At 33.4% G+C, this 19305-nt stretch overlaps 1 protein-coding gene across 2 annotated transcripts in view; it reads left to right on the top strand.

Annotated features, from left to right (window-relative positions):
• LOC149778500 (DBH-like monooxygenase protein 1) overlaps positions 1 to 13916 on the top strand; it is a 13937-nt gene extending 21 nt beyond the window's left edge. The window contains exons 1-11 of one of the 2 annotated variants that reach the window (XM_089939378.1): positions 1 to 471; positions 2477 to 2626; positions 2879 to 3067; positions 3928 to 4011; positions 5484 to 5657; positions 6160 to 6262; positions 6442 to 6608; positions 8422 to 8607; positions 9235 to 9294; positions 11676 to 11915; positions 13643 to 13916. The exon at positions 1 to 471 is cut by the window's left edge and continues 21 nt beyond it. In XM_089939378.1, coding sequence (XP_089795504.1) covers positions 193 to 471; positions 2477 to 2626; positions 2879 to 3067; positions 3928 to 4011; positions 5484 to 5657; positions 6160 to 6262; positions 6442 to 6608; positions 8422 to 8607; positions 9235 to 9294; positions 11676 to 11915; positions 13643 to 13714 — 1704 coding nt within the window. In that variant the 5' untranslated portion in view covers positions 1 to 192 and the 3' untranslated portion in view covers positions 13715 to 13916. Of the gene's footprint in view, positions 472 to 1247; positions 1380 to 2476; positions 2627 to 2878; positions 3068 to 3927; positions 4012 to 5483; positions 5658 to 6159; positions 6263 to 6441; positions 6609 to 8421; positions 8608 to 9234; positions 9295 to 11675; positions 11916 to 13642 lie in introns of those variants that run through there. The other variant, XM_089939379.1, reaches the window with a different exon arrangement.
• The last annotated feature ends 5389 nt before the right edge of the window (positions 13917 to 19305 follow it).

Below are 19305 nucleotides of genomic sequence, written 5' to 3'. Positions count from 1 at the left end.
GTCGTATAATGGTTTGAGTAAACTTGTTATAAAACATCTGCATCTAAAAATTTCCATAAGTTAGAGCGCGACATTTTTTTTATTTCTACAAAACACTTACGCGTTATAATGGCCAGTCACGTGACAGCGTGACCTACGTCTGTATTACTTTCTTTATAAATCTTCGGCCGTTGTTGGCGTTTCAACAGATGGATGGCGCAACAACATATCTTTGCACTGACTGTCCTATATTGCCTTGAAGTGGCTAGGGGATTGGTAGATGTCATCCCCACTGAGCCCTTTAATTATTCAACTGAGGTAGACACCCATGGTAACTACTTTCTCTTCTGGAAATCTAACAACACACATATTACGTTTGAAGTCCACGTGAAGACCTATGGGTATGTTGGATTCGGTTTATCCGAGAATGGTAACATGTACCCGGCAGACGTCGTGGTCGGATGGGTGAAAGATGGGGTCACACATTTTAAGGTAATTCATTTAATTTATCATTGTGTAAGAATTATTTTCGTGCACATAATGATAAAACCAGATATTTTATCCTAGTGTTATTAATCAGGATAGCAACATTGGTCTTGAAAAATACATCAGTGTCTTTCATTCTAGCTTTTCTACCAGCTGTGGCACAGTTGGTAAAATATTAGAACTGCTGGGTGTGTCCACTAAACATCTATTATTCCTCGGTATGATATGTAATAATAATGTGCTAAACACGCATTTCTGCAACAATCCAAAACATGACAAATGTTTTGGTGTTAAACTAAAGGTTCTGAAATAATAAAAGGGTTAAGTTCTTTTTGTTTAAATGAATACACAACGACTTCTGTTGCATACGGGAAAACTGCGGATATTTAGAATTTTAAAGCGTCTTTACCAAAGTTCACAATTTCCAAATCACAAGTTTCTGTAAAAGACAATATAAAAAATGTTATAAACACTCCTTTTGAACTAAAACTGTCATACCTTTAGTTAGCTTATAATCAATTGAAAAGAATAAATGATATATTTGTTTGAATATCGAAAATATTGTGCTGATAAATTAGGATCATTCAATTTAGACTTCAGTTTCATGAGACAGAAATTGACTCTCTGCGAGAGAAATTAAATTGCGTTTTTGTCGTCATACAGAAGGTGTTCCCAATTAAGATAAGAAAGGTTATCATTCAATATACACACGAGTAATGTTGTAGCTGAGCAACCTTCGTATGACACATTCGCAGGGTGCAAATATCTTTACTCCTAAATGTGAACGTTACTGGTGGTCGAGTTCTCCTGAGATGTCTTGGCATGTAACCATAAAATATCGATGTTGTCAGTCTAGTTAACAACACGAGATGGATATACAATGTTTTAATACCTATCTGAAGACTCGCATTAAAGTATGTATGCATTTTTATGGCGCAATAATTAATCAATTATTCAACTGTCACTTAAGAAAATTATTCATGTTTTTAGCTGTTTTTGATCAATGTGACCTTTACTTTTATTGACAGTATCATGTATATAGCCTCTTCATACTTTCCAAGTTCGCTTTATCTCTCAATACGAGTTGGTTAGCCATGAAAAATAAACATCTATCTATTTAATATGTACAAGGTCATAATTAAGTGTTGTTACCTTAGATGAAAAGGTAAAATTTAAAATCTCTATGTTATATGTTGAGCTATGTCTGTACATATCATCAGGTAAGGACTTCTTTCGCCATCCTAACGCATTCAATAAGATTCGCTCTAGGCTGAGATCATGGTTGTATCATTGCTTATTTTTCCAAACCTGACAAAGGAACACAGTTAAGAGACAGTTCCAAAAACGAAGTTAAAGGATCATTGGATACATTGTTTAATTCCATAGATATTCCTTTAAATAATATCCTCAGAATCTCCCTCCATCAGCAAAACTGACCTTTAGTTTCGCACAAAAAAGGTTGAACACACGTGCCACTTAATTTAAAATTATATATATATATATATATATATATATATATATATATATATATATATATATATATATATATATATGTTTAATTAACAGAACAAAATCTGTAGAGCCTAACATTTATTTAACTCTTAGCATAGTCATGTAAACTCCACAACCATTATTTATCTTAGATAATACACTAATTACGACCATCTGTCTCTGTTTTATGATTAGGTTATGGAAGTTTTGTCCCGTCTTCACTGTGTTTTAAAAGAACTTATAAAATAAATGTAAGCTTCATTTCTTGATTACTTTTTCATATTGAACAACATGTCTTTGTCTTCCGTTAAACATTTACGACCACTGTAGAGGTTATTCTTTGTTAAATCTACTTTCAGTCAAGCATTAATAACTTAATGCATACATACTATGTTGAAGTACTGTATCCCTGTAGCCACATTTCCATCTGAACTATCAAGTAGACAAATATTTCACTGAATAAAATATGACGAGATGTATCAATACTAATTGTCATTTCACAAATACATTTTCTGAACAGGACTGTCACACAACTGCGAATGCACCTCCAGTGGTTGACAGTCACCAAGACTGGTTCATTCTTCATGGAGAGGAGAATACTTTTGGAACTGTGCTAAAGTTTGTCCGAAAATTGGACACATGCGACAGAACAGAGGACAAGAAAATTGAGGTATCCTTAGCGTAGATCTTTATTGTTACAACTCAAAATGTGCATGGAATTTCTATATATTTATGTACACCCTATAATTGTAACGAATGATGAACAAATGTAACGAAATTTGGAATTTATTTTTCAAAGTCAAAATAGCCATGTAATCAAAAGAAAAAGGGGATAGTTTCCATTTGGTACACATAGAAGGCTTCGATTAAACTTAAAGGCATGAACGTTTTCGTGATGTTTCATTAATTGCTGAAATTTTAGGATGGTACCGTACGAGTGATTTACTCTTATCACACGAGTGACCCTTCTACTGATAACAGTCTGATGTACCACGGTTCGGAACACAGAGGAACAAAGAGCTTGTCCTTACTGAGCGTGTCGTCCGCTGCCTCGGTGACATCGTCTTCACAGTACTATGATGTTCGATTCTACGATTTTCTGAACGGAAATGTACGTTTATTGTCTGTTGGCCTCCTAATACGAGTGATTAAATCTTTAGACATATATTTGTTCAAAATGTTCATGTAAAGTAAATATGCAAAACACTTAATGCCGTCTGCATGGGTATATTATATTAAAATTCGACGACTCTTTGCCTACAATTCAAATTGTATTTTCTTTGTTAATTTAAAGATGTCTTTATATGTACTTAATTAGAGAACATGATCCTTAATACACAATAAGTCGATCACCTTTGATACTCGCAAACCATAATATATATATATATATATATATATATATATATATATATATATATATATATATATATATATATATATATATATATATATATATATATATATATATATATATATATATATATGAAGAAATGCAACTATTATCAACTATTACGGTGAATCGGAACTCATGAAACAGACAATGTAAGACAAGGCAGTTGCACCAAGAAAATGATAATTTCTTGGTTTTGGGAGTTGGTGCGATGCACCATTTATATATTCAATTATGCTTTTGATATTTTTGCGAATTATGACTGGACTATTGCTAAAGCTACGTTAAAAATCTAAATCACACCAAAAAATAATTACCTAAAACAACGTTTATCCGGTCTTCGTTTCATTCTACGTGTTTCCAGTAAGTGTAATGGCTAATGATTGATCATTTACAAAACAAATAAAGGTTTGCACATGTAAAACATATAAACAATTTTAACAAAAACGGCAACTTGAATTAATTATAAGTTTAAATGATAATCATCCTATTAAACCAATAAACTAAACAGGGCAAGTGTTATACTTATTGACAATATTAAACTATATTAATATTTTTGTGCTTTTATGGTTTGCTTTTAGTTCCTAATTCCAGCAGCAACGACCACCTATAACTGCCGAGTTTTCCAAATGCCGAATATTGGTGGGAAGCACCATATGATCAAAGTAAGTTAGCTCCGTAGACACTTTTTATTTCCAATGGGAAGTGGATTTCTTATAGAACGTGTTTTGTTATTTGTACGGTTTGACTATGAGTTGCATGCAACTTTAAGAATTTAGGAATAAAAATTGAAAACAAACAAAACAAAATCCAAACAAATAAAAACACAAAGAAAGAAAAATTAAAAACCGGCAAAACAAACAACAAAACGAAAATAGTCCGAAAACTACAACAACAAAAGCAAAGAAGAAGCTTTAAATAAAACTGGATGATGTGACAGTCTTGCCCTCATCATTTTGTTAAACACGTTTATAAACAGTGTTTGCCTTCAGATTATTGAAACTGTTCTTGATCGTTCATATTATTTTGCTTAGCTCGCACAACAGCAAGGCTAAGCGAGGAACATACTGTATGGCATCGACTCCGTCGTGCTTTATTTATCTGTGAATAATTTATATTTTGAAAATGAGTCGAAAATCCACCAGGTCATCGTTGACACAATTTCGAAAACGGTATCGGAACAGGAATGACTTCAACATCGGTTTTACAAATCATGTCAGTCCATCAACAAATTTGTTCGTCGCCATAAAAAAGTAAATTAAACTTTAAATAACTACTTCCTTACAACTGCTGAGCAAAATGTTTTGAAAATAACTTTAACAAGAAAGATTCTGTTCAATATATTGACCACCATTACTAAAACTAACAAAAATAAAACATTTAAACGATTTTTCTAAAACTTGCACCCAACCAAACTTGATAAACATTGACAGGGAAAGTACTGGCATACAGGGCTATGAAGAGAATACAATTGGTGTAAATTCTGCATGATGTATCACTACTATCACTTAGAACAGCCAATCTTTGAGTATTACGCAAGTATCTACCAGGCAAGCGATCGCAAGACTAACTGGGTCTTTTGTGAACAGATTTCGTACGATAGGTCGTAATATAGTACTTACCCATACTAATTATGCGAAAAAGAGATATGTAATATATGATGAAAGTTTTAGGGGGGAAGTCATAATATAAAAATTTTCCCTACAAAAACTATATTTTTATCAAAGACAATAATTTGATCTGATTTCATAACTAGCGAAATTATTATTATTATTATTATTATTATTATTATTATTATTAATGTATAATCCTAAACACGACACAAGCACCATTGAACAGTTATTAGTTTTAGTATCTTTGAGGGAGAGATTGAAGTTACCCAGTGGTACATCGGTGATACGCCAATATGGCAATAAATGGGTTGGGAGAATTGAGGCATCCAATTCTAATTTTCTGTTTCTTCCTTTACAAGATCACCTGATACTACCTTTTTCGGTAAAGAAGACTTTTCAATCTTCCTCTTGCTTCTGTGTTAAAGAACATACCACGTCTTTGACATTTTAACCATTATGTTGCGCAATCATGCAATGAATTAATTCAATCATATCCTGCATTTTTTGTCTTAATTTTAAATTAGGTGGAACCAATAATCACTCCTGGCAACGAGATGCACGTGCACCATATCCTGGTGTATCGATGCAGAGGAATAGATCCCAAGTTCCACAATGTCCGTTATTTGTGCTATGATGAAATCCCAAAGGGATTGGATCCTTGTGATGACGTCATTACCGGCTGGGCTATTGGAGGAAAAGTAAATCGCTTTTTCTCTTTTTCTTCTCTTCAAATAAATAAAACACACAGTAGCAATTATTGTTACCTTTGCTACTAATATTACTACCACTACTAGGTATTTGCTTGTAATGATTTGTGTGCGCTAGACCAACCTCTCCTGACTTTCTTTTACGCTCTTAAGCAGTTGCTAAGATAAATGACTATTTCTTTCTTTCTGTCTGTTTGTTTTATGGTCAGGTTATACTTTCGATCTTCATTATCTATTTCTTATACAAAATATAGATCCATTTGATTTTCTTTATATTTCTAGATATACTACTACGCCGATCATGGATGTGTCTCTGTTATTGGTTTATTTTATTTTAATTATTTCTTTATTTAGGTTTTAAAACAATTGAATCTCTCTACCTGCAAATATATTCATAAGTATCTCTATGGGTGTCATATATTTTCCGTTTCATCTCTTTGTTTTTCTTCTTAAGCAAAAGAGATATCTATCAGATTTTCCTTTTTATTGCCAGACATTCTACTATCCAGAACACGTAGGATTGTCCGTTGGAGCTCCAGACGATCCCGACTTCTACATCATGGAGACACACTATGACAATCCAGCCCAAAAATCAGTTGACACAGTTAAACAAAATATTTAAAACTTGATTTGTTGAAGATTACATTTAGTTTCAATCCATTTTCGTAATTTTCATGGCTGTATAAAAATATGAAAAAGTAGTGAAATTCCGAAAACAAGTTCATATTCTCTGCTATCGTTTTTCATTAATGCTGACATATTTTGCTTCAATTAGGTATGACTGACAACTCTGGAATAAGGATAACACTGACCAACAAACTTCGTCGCTACGAAGCTGACATGATGGAACTTGGTCATGACGTGAACTGGAGGCATATCATTCCGCCCTTCGAAAAGGCCTACCTTAGTCAATCATATTGCCCCTTTCAGTGCATTGATCATGTAAGTCGAAATTGAATAAAAAATGAGATTACACAATTGGATGAGCTGAAGTATGTATGTATGTATGTATGTATGTATGTATGTATGTATGTATGAATGTATGTAGGTAGGTAGGTAGGTACGTACGTACGCATGCATGCATGCATGTATGTATGTATGTATGTATGTATGTATGTATGTATGTATGTATGTATGTACGTACGTATCTATGTATGTATGTATGTATGTATGTATGTATGTATGTATGTATGTATCTGCGAATGATTTTATTATCACGATATTCTTCCATCTTAGCACCTTCCTTTTCCTAATCAACTGTTTACCCATTCGAACAACTCTACATCCGTTTTCGATTACCATCTTTAAACCGATTTTCAATGTATTCATAAGTGAAGTACAAAATCACAAATAAACATAATTCTATCAAATTTACTTGTATGACAGTTGGTTCACCTCAGGAAAAATTTACAGCTTTTGCACTAGACCGATTACAAAATAATTTTTGCCTTTCATCTGTATGCTCTTGAAAATTGCTTCATTTACAAAACTCTTCATTTGGACATCCAAGTTCATCAGGTTGATATTTTCGTGAGTGAATGGATTGCACTGATGAAAAGTATTTCAAATCATGTTACTGAAATAAATACTTAAACTACGTTACAGTAGCCATATTTTACAAATCTTTGAAAAATTCATTTCCTTTGTGACAATTACATTACAGAAACCATATTTTACAAATCTTAGAACAAAGCATCTCCTTTGGGACGAATGTAGTATCGCTCAAACATGTAAGACTACTATGTTTCAAAACATAACTGATCGAATAATTCTAAACACTGTTATATTCATACAATCTGAAATGTTTTCATTGTTAATCTCGTTTCTCTTTTGCGAACGTACTGCATAGATAATAAATAAACGTCAATAGCCTTGTTCCTGATATTATATCATATCCAACCAAACATCGACAGTATAGTCTCGTTGAATCATGTGCAACATTTAAGAATACTATTCCTTTTTGGAATTAGAAAGTCTATTTCATGTTCTGGTATAATGATTACCTTATGGTTCACTTCCGATGATTCCCATACTTATATCCCATTTTAATTGTTTAAACAAGTTTTACTTTTCTTTTAGTGTTTTACATTAATGGAATCATCAGCTATTATTTTACATGTCATTTTTATCAACACTTTACTTAGGTTTCAAGGTTTAAATTGATGTATATAGCACACTATGGGAGATTAACTTTAATGCTAAATATGTTTTCCTCTTAATATAAAGATATTATTATTATTATTATTATTATTATTATTTACAGAGAAGATGCGCGCAACATCGTTTTGCTATGTTTTTCGATTAAGTAGCACGTGTTGGAAATGAGTATGGTAACTGAGTGAAATCTACAAAAAATGGCGTAAAAGTCCCAAATATCTTTGCGCAAAGAGATAACACTAATTCCTCAAAGCGAAGGATTACAGTTTTATGTGTGTCCATATTGGTTCCGTATGATATAGATAGCACATAGATATGAGTCTTTCATTAATTTTTTAAAGTATGTATGCTTAGTGTGTTTAAGTTGAAAGTCCGGTAAACGTCTGTGTGAATCTAGAGTTTGGATTAAATCAACACAACCTGTCTTATAAATCAAATCAGCGCATCCTGCCTCTATATATTAAACCAGTTACAAAGTACCTGTATGTATTGAAACAATGCAATCCGCAACTACATAAGACACGATAACTACCTTGCTATATAAAATTAAACCATCATACCCAGCCAATACAACGATGAATGTTTTTTTTTATTTCAGACACTTGGAAATATGACGGAAATCAGAGTATTCGCAATTGCTCAGCATTCACATCTGCTTGGAAGAGCTATTAAAACAAGACACTTCCGGAACGGCAGCGAGTTATCTCCCTTGGCAACAGATTCTCACTACGATTTTAATTTCCAGGAGACACGACTTCTCAGAGAAGAAATTCCAATCAGACGTGTACGGTCACTATATTCTCAATGATGTATATTCTTTAGCGGTGTTGGGGAAGGGTAATCGTAGGCTGAACGTTTAGTTGGCTAGTTACGAGAGGTAGATAATATTGTTGCCTTTAATCATGGCTTGTTAACTCTATTTTGCTTCTACTTTAAAAAAGGGTGAGGGCAAGAAAAAGATTTTAAAGCCATTTTCTCATTAATTCAAAAGATTTATTTGCGATAAGGTAATAACGTAATTACACCAGAATTATGCGACCGATGCATCGCGTTCAGTCAGTACTATTTCATTTTTATAACATATTTTAGTGTATCTATTTATGAGCTCTCTCACTCACTTACTCACTCAATCTCTCTCTCTCTTTCTCTCTATGTATATACATACATACATATATATATATATATATATATATATATATATATATATATATATATATATATATATATATATATATATATATATATATGTATATATATATATATATATATATATATATATATATATATATATATATATATATATATATATATATATATATATATATATATATAAGAACAATGTTAATTGCTGAATGGTCATATTCCTTATCACATTGATTTCTTATGCAGCAATTTGTTTTTACTTTTTCAGGGAGATAGTTTTATGATCGAATGTGTGTATGACTCTAGCGAGAGAACTGCAGCAACTCTGGTAAATAATATATATATATATATATATATATATATATATATATATATATATATATATATATATATATACAGAGAGAGAGAGAACTATACGAAACTGAACAGGAGGTGCTACAGGAAAATGCTTGATAATACCAGGCATAATATAAATTAAAAAATATATTACTCTGGTTAAGTTTGGAGACTTTGTAATTCGTATTCTACAGAGATTCTAACCCAGCGCCGCGAATAAACGGCACCCATTGCCTTGTCTGCACGCACAAATTCATGCATATCATCACGACTAAGCACACACCACCAAAACACCCGCACGTCTACGAAGTAATTAATGCTCGTCTAACTACCCAGTAATTCCTGATTGTTACGACAAACATTAAGGTATATAGGATTATTGTAGATAATTCAAATATATATCAAACACAAAGGAAAGTGTAATCCCTGGATCCTATAGGAGAGTGCTTGATAATACTAGGTGGAATTAATATTTAAAATAAATAAAACTATGATAGTGAGGTTTTCTCTAACAACGGGTAAGAAAAAGTATGTTCTAATTCATTAATATACAACAAACTTTTACGAACATATTTTGTATTCATCCTAGCAGATGTTATGTAAGATATATAGGAATGTCGTACTGTATGTGTGTTTATATATGTAGACAGGTAGAACATCAGATGGCGCAATAAAAGTGGCAAGCAAGAATATGTTATACTTTGTAATATATATTTTAGTACAGTGATGAAAGTTACAGAGTAGTCTCAGTATACTACCATTTTTAGGTCAACTATTGTACATAAAACATTTTCCTTGTTTATTAGAGTCTTGACTATAAAATATGTACTACAGTCGAATTAGCATGTATAGCTTAAACGTTAGAAAGTAATTTATTCTTTTTTTGGTATATTTGTGGCCTTACTATTAATATACAAATTCTCGCATTCTCCGGTCTCGCATATAGATTGCTTTATCTGTCGATAATACAAAAGTCTCTCTAGTCGTATTAAGGTAGTTCTCCTTGTTCCGGAGAACAACTTTATGCTAACGTCTATAAATAGAGTCACGTGCAAAGTAACTAACGTAAACACTGAACTGGACGGCGCGCACACTATATGTCTTTAAAACAATATGAAAACGGTGGATTTATCATTTATTTAGAAAATTTAATAAATTGATTTGACAGAATCAAAACACACATCTTTGCTGCTTTCTGAAAATAATTCTTTCTTTGACTAGATTTGAACAAGAAAAGCGTTGAAACTCAACATCTGCATATAACATACGTGAATTTAAAACTATAAGTAAATGGACATAAGGACTGGGTGGAGTGGGGTTCAAAGACTAACATTTCAACAATTGGATTTACAGTCCTACAATGTAAGACGCCGACCTTGATAGTTACGATGTGGAGTGGGTAGGAGATCCGCTAACTGTCAGTGTAGATGTCTGACACTGTTTGACTATTGGACCCCCATCACTTTAACCATTTACCGATAGTCTTAATTTCATTTGCAAGTAGTCCCATGTATGTAGTCTAAACTGCTAATCAACACTACAATAGATTTAAAGACGCGAAAATTGTTTACTCATGTGTATGGGCAATAACTATTCGACCATGTGACTATTAACTCATGATATGATCAAATCCAAGAATCATTTCTATGTAAAACCAAACAACACATACTTTGCTTTGAATATTAAACTTCTACTCAGATCAATTATGCCAATTTAGTTAGAAGATTAAGACCATGTGGAATGTGCAAAACTTTAGACAGCCTACCGTTGGTAGAATTGCTTGTTTGACATTAACATAGTTAAGTTGTAGATGGAGAATCCCCGTTCTTTAAATAGCTACGTAGCATTTGCCTCAAGAATAATCCATACGCATAGACACTCCCTAACATTGTAAGAAGTATCTTTAACAAGCAACAAAATAACAACAATAAATAAATACAATTATAAATAATTGCAATTATAATAGTTTAACGTTCTTTTATCTGAGTTTGTCGTTGTAGAAACTGTCAGTTGCCGACTCACACAGCTTACATAACGCCCTTTGGGCGTTATTTACTGTGTAAGTCGGCAACTGACAGTTTTATACCTCGATAAACTCAGAAAAACTAAATTAAACTCTGAAAAAAAATTCGGCAAAATGAAGCAATTTCAGTAATTAATCAGTTAACATCATAGTAATAGTATCTAAATGTATGTAATAAAACTACGAGCAATATACTATTTGTTCGTGAAACTTGTATCATTTCTAGAGAGTGTGTGACATCACGGTCTTTGTGTCTAGTGAGATCCACTGATATTACACGCAGTCTTGAAATTGATCACAGCCCTTCTGACTAACGTGCCACGATAATAATGCGTTGTTATACTATGTAGGGTGGACTATCGACCCGAGATGAAATGTGCCTGAGCTTTCTACACTACTACCCCAAAGTCGCACTCAAGCAATGCCTTAGCAGCCCTACCTATGACAGCATATCTAACGATCAGAGTAGTCTTTGGTCTCGTTTATCTACCTACAACTGGACCATTCAGCACAATAGAGACCTCTTTAAACAGAAACTGAGGGAGTCAAGCATTTACCACTTCTGTACTGGTGACTCTATGGTACCGCAGGTACATTTTAGAAATTAATATTGCGTGTTATTATGTATGTATTTTGCGTCTTAGTATGCTTTGATATTGTCTATTAAATATTGTTTATTTTAGATTAAGACTGACGTATAGCGGAACATCTATACATAATAATGGTTGCAATTGATCATTATGAAGATTTAAAGAAAAACACATTTTCGTTGAATCTGACTTTGAAGGTGCACATTTTGTAAATGGAAAATATGTTTTTTTGTTTTTCCACAGATACAAAGCAGGCGTAGCCTATCATTATGGATATATTTGGTATATAAAGTTACCACAATTTCATTCTAAATTGCAAAAACTTTACTATCGTTTAAAATAAAACAACAAATTTGTCTGACGTTTTTCTAAGTAAAACGGTTTATATTAATTAGTTCCAAGTCACATCTGAGCGTGTATATTAAGTACAATGCTACTATCATCAGTTTTAAAAGTAGTAATAGTAACAGTAGTATTAGTAGTATTATCTGGGAATAACATACAATGTAGATGGAGAATCACCGTTCTTTAAATAGCTACGTAGCAGTTGCCTGAAATATTCTTGTGTAAAGTTTAGACAATTCGTTTTATTATTAACTGCACTCATCTCTAAATTCATGTCAGGTTTGCAATTAATGATCAGTTTATTAGTTTATTTCATTTTATTTTTTCATAGAGTGAGCTGCGAGATAGTTTCAATAACTCACATTAATGCACTGCCATAAACATTTGATGAACTATACAGACACACACACACACACACACACACACACACACACACATATATATATGTGTGTTTCTGCGTGTGTACATATATATATGTGTGTGTAATTTAGCAAACAATAATAAATATTTTATGAATTAATATTCAGGACTGCAGTCTCTGTGTGTAATGGTTCAACCTTAGAAGTTCTTAGACTAGTAATATGTACGTTTGATTTGGGATTCTTTTTAAACAACTTGAGCACTTAGAAATCGTTAATTTAGAAATGCTGATTACAATGAAACAAGAAAATTCTCCCATGCTATTAAGTAGACGGGTGTTGGGGTGGTGAGAAAGAGAAATTAAGATATGTGAACGTGTTGAAATTAACTATCGCAGCCGTGCAAGAATCGACTTAAACATATAAGCACAATTTAATTGATTTTAAACACTGTTTTAGAGAGTACATTACAGAGGATGAAAAGAACAAATAAAGATCATTATTTTCATAACATTAACGTTAGAGAAACAGGAGTGGAGGTGGATGAAGTACATTGGAAATAATATTTACTGCACTACATAACCTAGAATGTTTGAAAACTGTGTTCATGTTTAAGTCCCAGATGGCAAACGTGCACTGTGCTCTTAATTGGATCCATCATACAAGCGTAGGTTCAAAAGCGTTGAGGTTCTGCACAATGAATCAGACAAACAGTGACAATGGGAAGTTTACAGTTGCCACTATTAATATCTTTTTGCACTATTTACATTGTTGCATGCATGAGTAAAATATGTATTTGAAAACAAAATTGAATACGTTTGGAATACTAAAATATCTTCGATGAAGAATACGGGTCTATTAGTGTCTTAGATGTCCCTTTTCCTTCACTTATGGTTGGGCATTCTTCAAAATATGCTGATTAGTATTCGCTAGAACGTCCTACAAAGTCAGGTCACCGTCCTATTGGAGGTATATTAATTTATTTCCAGAATATATGTTGTAAATGTATTTTACGTATTCCAGACACTGAAGTATACTTTCCGAGAAAACCCACCGGCGAATGACTACATTCCACCAACATTGATGTGTCCTTAAGGAAAAGAAGAATATTCCTAATTCATGTTTTTGTGTATTCATCGAACTAAGGAAAAAAATATCACTTTCATAATTCAAATAAGTAAATAACATTATATTTTATTTGTGGAGTCATGTACATCTAGAATCTGTAAATGCAGGTATCTATATATTTGTCTTCATATCCATCTCTATACACTAAGCAATAAAAAAACATTTACAATGGAATTTAATCTTTTTTAAAAGTCAACCCCAACATCCTCGAATTATTTGAAATAGATATTGCTTTCCAACTTTGGTTACTGTATTTGCTTAAGATTTCAAATTATAGTATGATATACGATGGTTAAGTCTCTTTCGTACAATGATCACCATTACTGTAGATTAGATGGCCCACTTGACTGTTCCAATAAACAGACTCTTAACGGAATCACATTTCTTCTTTTGATAGTTTGAGATTAGGAAAGGATACAGAAAGATTTTCAGTTAGTTATCACCCTTAATTAATTCTTTTGCGACTTAATAGTGTAATCTCACTAATGAATTCAAGCTATTCAGATAGTCAGATCCAATATATTTTAGCATCATTGTATCTTACAAACGCATTTTAAGGATTCAATGCGAAATAACGTGACAATTCATTATGTTTTTCTTCTTGGTACGTATGACTATAGTCTATTTCTTGTAAAGATATTTTGAAATGAGCAAGAGTAGAAAGCTTTGTTTCGTTATTCTCTTTAGGTCATGGAATGTAAAACATACTCCTTCCTTAAATACATTCAAGGGCATATCAGCAATGTAGCATGTCTTCCTAAATGAGAAGAACGAAATACACTTCAACAATTGATTGGTAGGCGGCTCAAACGTGCATATTTAATCAATCTTTTATGTTTAACGAGCTCCTTCAACTTTCGTCTTAAAATCGGTGTCAGTCATTCCATTTTATAATTGGCTCGCATTGCGTTCTTATCTCAATAAATTTTTCAAACATCCGTTGATGTCCAATAAATTTTCATTGTCTCCTACCAGCATTTGCAAGTCCAATGAACAACGTGCATGACCTGATCCTTGCAATGTTGAAGATTTCTTAATGAAATGCTTCTAATGAACTATATATATATATATATATATATATATATATATATATATATATATATATATATATATATATATATATATATATATATATATATTATCATAATTTGTATACATTACATATAAAATCTCACTTAAGGAGTTTATGTATAGTATATTATGGCTTCTGGAGTACGTGATCTTGTTGTATACTTGAGGTGTGTTTCGCCCTCTACCGAAAAATGTTTACTCCAGATTAGACTTAGAAGAAACGCTGTACCATTCTGTAAACAAATCACGTCGGATTATTAGACACGTCGTTGACATATTGCTTTCGTTTGTCTTTTACGATCTTATGCAGGCACCATATAATCAAAGTATATCATACGTAGTACTGTGTGATACAATAACTTTATTGGAGCGATGTGGGCGCCAGTATACTCTAATAGGCCTCTCTAGTTTCAGTGTGAATTAACATTACGATCGCCATGTTCAAATAGGTCTCCTTTTCATCTAATCAAACCTTTGCACTGTCGAATTTGTTCTGTCGCAACTTTTAATGTGACCGGTAGGACACAGCATATTTAGACACCCATGAATAAACGAACACGCATCGATATGTTTGACTTTTTGTTCTTGAGATTCGTCAACTTCATCCAACAAGCGTGTAGCACTGGAAAGTCCTCACTGGTGATTCCCTGTTACAAGCACCGTGGATAAACAATATGGAACTCTGTCACCTTAAAGATAAAAGCATGGTCTCAAATGGGAAAGATAATTTTTAAAATGTCTAGAATTTGAGCATGATGGTCCATATAGGTTAAATAGGAATTAAGGCCTCGAACGGAATAAGTAATGCTAACACTTTAAAACCAGTGTAAAGGTTTGAACAAATGAACGTTTATTCCCCCGACAAGCTAATACTATCCTATTTCGTCTTGTCATTGCCACAGAAAACTGTCATATGTGTGTTAAAACGTAATCTAGATCAACATTGTCACCACAAAGACCAAGAACGTGATTAAACAGAAACATTGATGAGAGTGGAATTCTTTCATCCTCTCTATCGTAAAGAAAAATATAAATTCACACAATAATGCCGATAACTAGAAGGCATTGTCTTTAAACACATGGAACAAAAGAGGACACTCGTTTGTTAAAGTCATGCAAATTGTTTGTCAGGAAAACTGACTCAAAGTTCGATATTGCCAAAAACTGAATACCTGGTACAACTTAGTCAATATATTCAGCTCACCGACGATCATCAAAATCATACGTGAAAATATGACCTCGGTGAATTAGCCAGAGGTGATGGAGTTTGCTCCATCAGACAAGCAATCGTCATCCATGCTGCTTAAATGCACGTCATTGCTCGTTAATATATTGTACTCTGACACTGACAGTTGCACGAACATCTATCGACCTTTAGGCTATCACCAATACCAAGACAAGCAATAACAATTTAGCGCCTGATGTAAAGTAAAAAGACACATTGAACAATCATTCGTGTTAAATCTTACTTTTGTAAAGTGTTAAGAAAAAGATCAAGACTTTCGTGTCAAAATGGTTTACCCCCACAAGACTACGTTCGTCTCATAGCATATTGACAGTGGGTCCTTGTAGAAAGTGTAATAGATCGCCTACGAGAAACAAGTGCGACTTCCTGGATACCGTTATTTAGTATGAACAAAGTTTCAAGAAAATGAGTAAGATCATTTTGAGTATTGATGCTCATCAAGAAGGATTGCCGCACAAACGTTCTCGAATGGGATGCCGTCCGAGTGATTACATTTGGACATCATCCACATTTAAGAAACCATTCTGTAAACCACAAGCGCATCGAGAATCACTAATAAAAATATTTACGTTTCCCGTGGCTGTGCATACGCACAATAAGACTCTTATGCAAATACGTTTTAAGACTCTAAATGACACGATTTCTGTCATAAGTGTCACATGGAATTGCATGAATGTCAATGACATTAAAAGACATAGTAATTTACCAAGTTCTTTTGAAGAGACGAGTCTACGAGTCAATTTGAGTCCCTTGAACTTATGACGACGTGTAGTTTGTGTCCGTGATTGGAAATCATTTACCGACAAGTTCTTCGCAGCATATTCAAGAACAGTTCATGCATCATGACGTCCAAAACGACGAAAACTCACCATGTGAAAATTGCTGCAATTTGTGATGATTAAGATTTCTCTACCCCTGCTTCAAGAATATATTCGACGCACCTTATCAACTCTTCGCAGACACAAAGACGTGTATGTGTGGTTAGTTGGATATATCAAAAGATTTACGACTGGAATATCAATTATAAACGGTTCGAGTTTGTCATTGGAAAGAAGGTAATACTAACTAAATGAACGACCCATGTGACTAACGAAAACAACCAACATTATATGAACATTTTTTAAATGTGAATATTTCAGTTATACCTAGAGTCAAAAATGTTAAAAAAATGTCTCGTGTTCTTGGTGATTGTCTCAGAATGTTTCAAACTACGCTAGTATTATAGATGCATCCTCCGTTCTCATGGTGATTGACGAGATGTCAGATCCTCAAAGTTGCGGGATACTGTGTCTTCTCTATCATTCAAACATATGATTGCTGGATCAAATGGTTCAAGAAAACCTGAATTTGTGAATTTGATCAAATCGCTTTTGTTCAATCGTCCTACACAATGTATCATGTGGTATTACAAAAGTTGACACTAAAAAAACATCCAAGAGAATACCTTTAATTTGTAATAGAATTTCATCTTGAAGACAATACATCTCATCTTCGATGACATGTTAGAAAAATGCGAAGAAATAATTAAACGTAAGAAATGCATTATTGAAAGGGACAGTGAAAACAAATATTTGTTCAAGAGAGTAAAGTTCCTCACCCGATCCGACTCAATGCTCATTATGTGATATTGTTTAAAACTCCAAAACACCTATCTCACCGTTATGTCGGGCTAGGAATTTAGGAACATCATTGCTGAATTATGCTGATGACGATGCCACTTAACTTAGACTTGCATCTCTACTGATTGGTTTACAACGTACCACTGTAGACTATTTGAGATTTAGCACGACTTTCTTTCTCAATTGGTGTCAAAAAGGATGTACAATCATTTACACGTATTCATCCTTGCTTTTATCTGTCTGAAAAGGCAAAATAAAGATAGAAATACCATTCACTTATTTCATCTCTGTCATGAGTCAGTCTGGCTTTCTTTTCCTCTCATGATGTTACTGAACGCGTTCGTGCAATGTATACCATCAGTCGCGAAATAAATGCGAAATTACGTTTGCAGTTATTAGACATTAGTCTCAAAACGTGTTAAGGTAGTTTACATTGGGCAAAACGTCAACTGGATCAAGAAATTATTTACATTATTTACACACCTCATCATACTATTTTGTTTAGAAGAAAACAAATAAAACAAAATCTCAATATTTGACCTTCTATTCTAAATCTTCACATTATTTTATTCCTTCTCTGTTTTTGATGAAGCCAGCCAAGCCTGATTTAAGACGTGGTTTTTTCCTGGGTTATTACTCCACCAGATATACTGACCACCATGTATAGCCTATCATGTGCTGAAAAATGGACTTTAACTAAGAAAAAACACAAGCACAACAAGACAACTATTTTCTGAACTAGCATCCCTCCCTAAAACACGCCTTTCTTGAAAATTAAATAACCTCAATGTATGAAGCAAATTAAACCCGTCTGCTTTTATCATTAAGTATGATAGCAGAGAGTCTTATCTTGGCAAGAGAAACTGAATATCGATGGTAAAAGCATAAATTAAGTCACGTGTTCCAAATGTACCATGCTCATTTGATCCGAAATAGCAACAACATATAATTTGATTTATTGTTAACAATCATTCCAGCACTACTTGATCGTTATTGACTATTCGACACCGTTTCGGCAGGAAAACGTAGCATCAAAATGAATGTATGGGTTGTACATTTCAAATGTCACCACATTTTACCAGTGGAAATAATAACTAACCTATTCATTAAAAAAATATGATTTAAGATAGAAAGATCAGTGCTTCAGGTCAAATTATGGTCCTTGAGGAAGGTCGTGTCTTGTCAGTTATATGACGGCAAACCATGCCTGGGAATTAGTATGCTGTGTTGCTAAGGGTTTCTACAGGGCGACTGACCACATGATGGCAAACGTCTTCACGGCTTTCCGCAAACTTGATCTGATCAGAAGAGATACTATTTTCCGATCTACTCTTAAACCTCGCCATGCAGAAATCGCAGATTTTCCCTTTGTTTTAGAGGGCTAAATTGATGAGGTGAGTATGCAGGCGGCAAAAGAGCTGCCACTTAGATAATCCTTGCAGGTCTATATCTCTTCATTATGTTTTTATGAAGCGGTACCAGACAATGAATGATCGTCACCGAAAGACCGCTAGGGATACGTCTCAGCAACAACAACCATTTAATGGCTTGGCAAAGTAAACGCGTCCATTTCCTACTAATCTTGCATCCTGGCCGGGATGCTAATAAAAAACAAAGTTTTT

Source organism: Sinohyriopsis cumingii, chromosome 17 (assembly GCF_028554795.1).
Source record: "Sinohyriopsis cumingii isolate HCF-2022 chromosome 17, ASM2855479v2, whole genome shotgun sequence".
Lineage (NCBI taxonomy): Eukaryota > Metazoa > Mollusca > Bivalvia > Unionida > Unionidae > Sinohyriopsis > Sinohyriopsis cumingii.
This window is presented reverse-complemented; position numbering and strand designations above follow the sequence as displayed.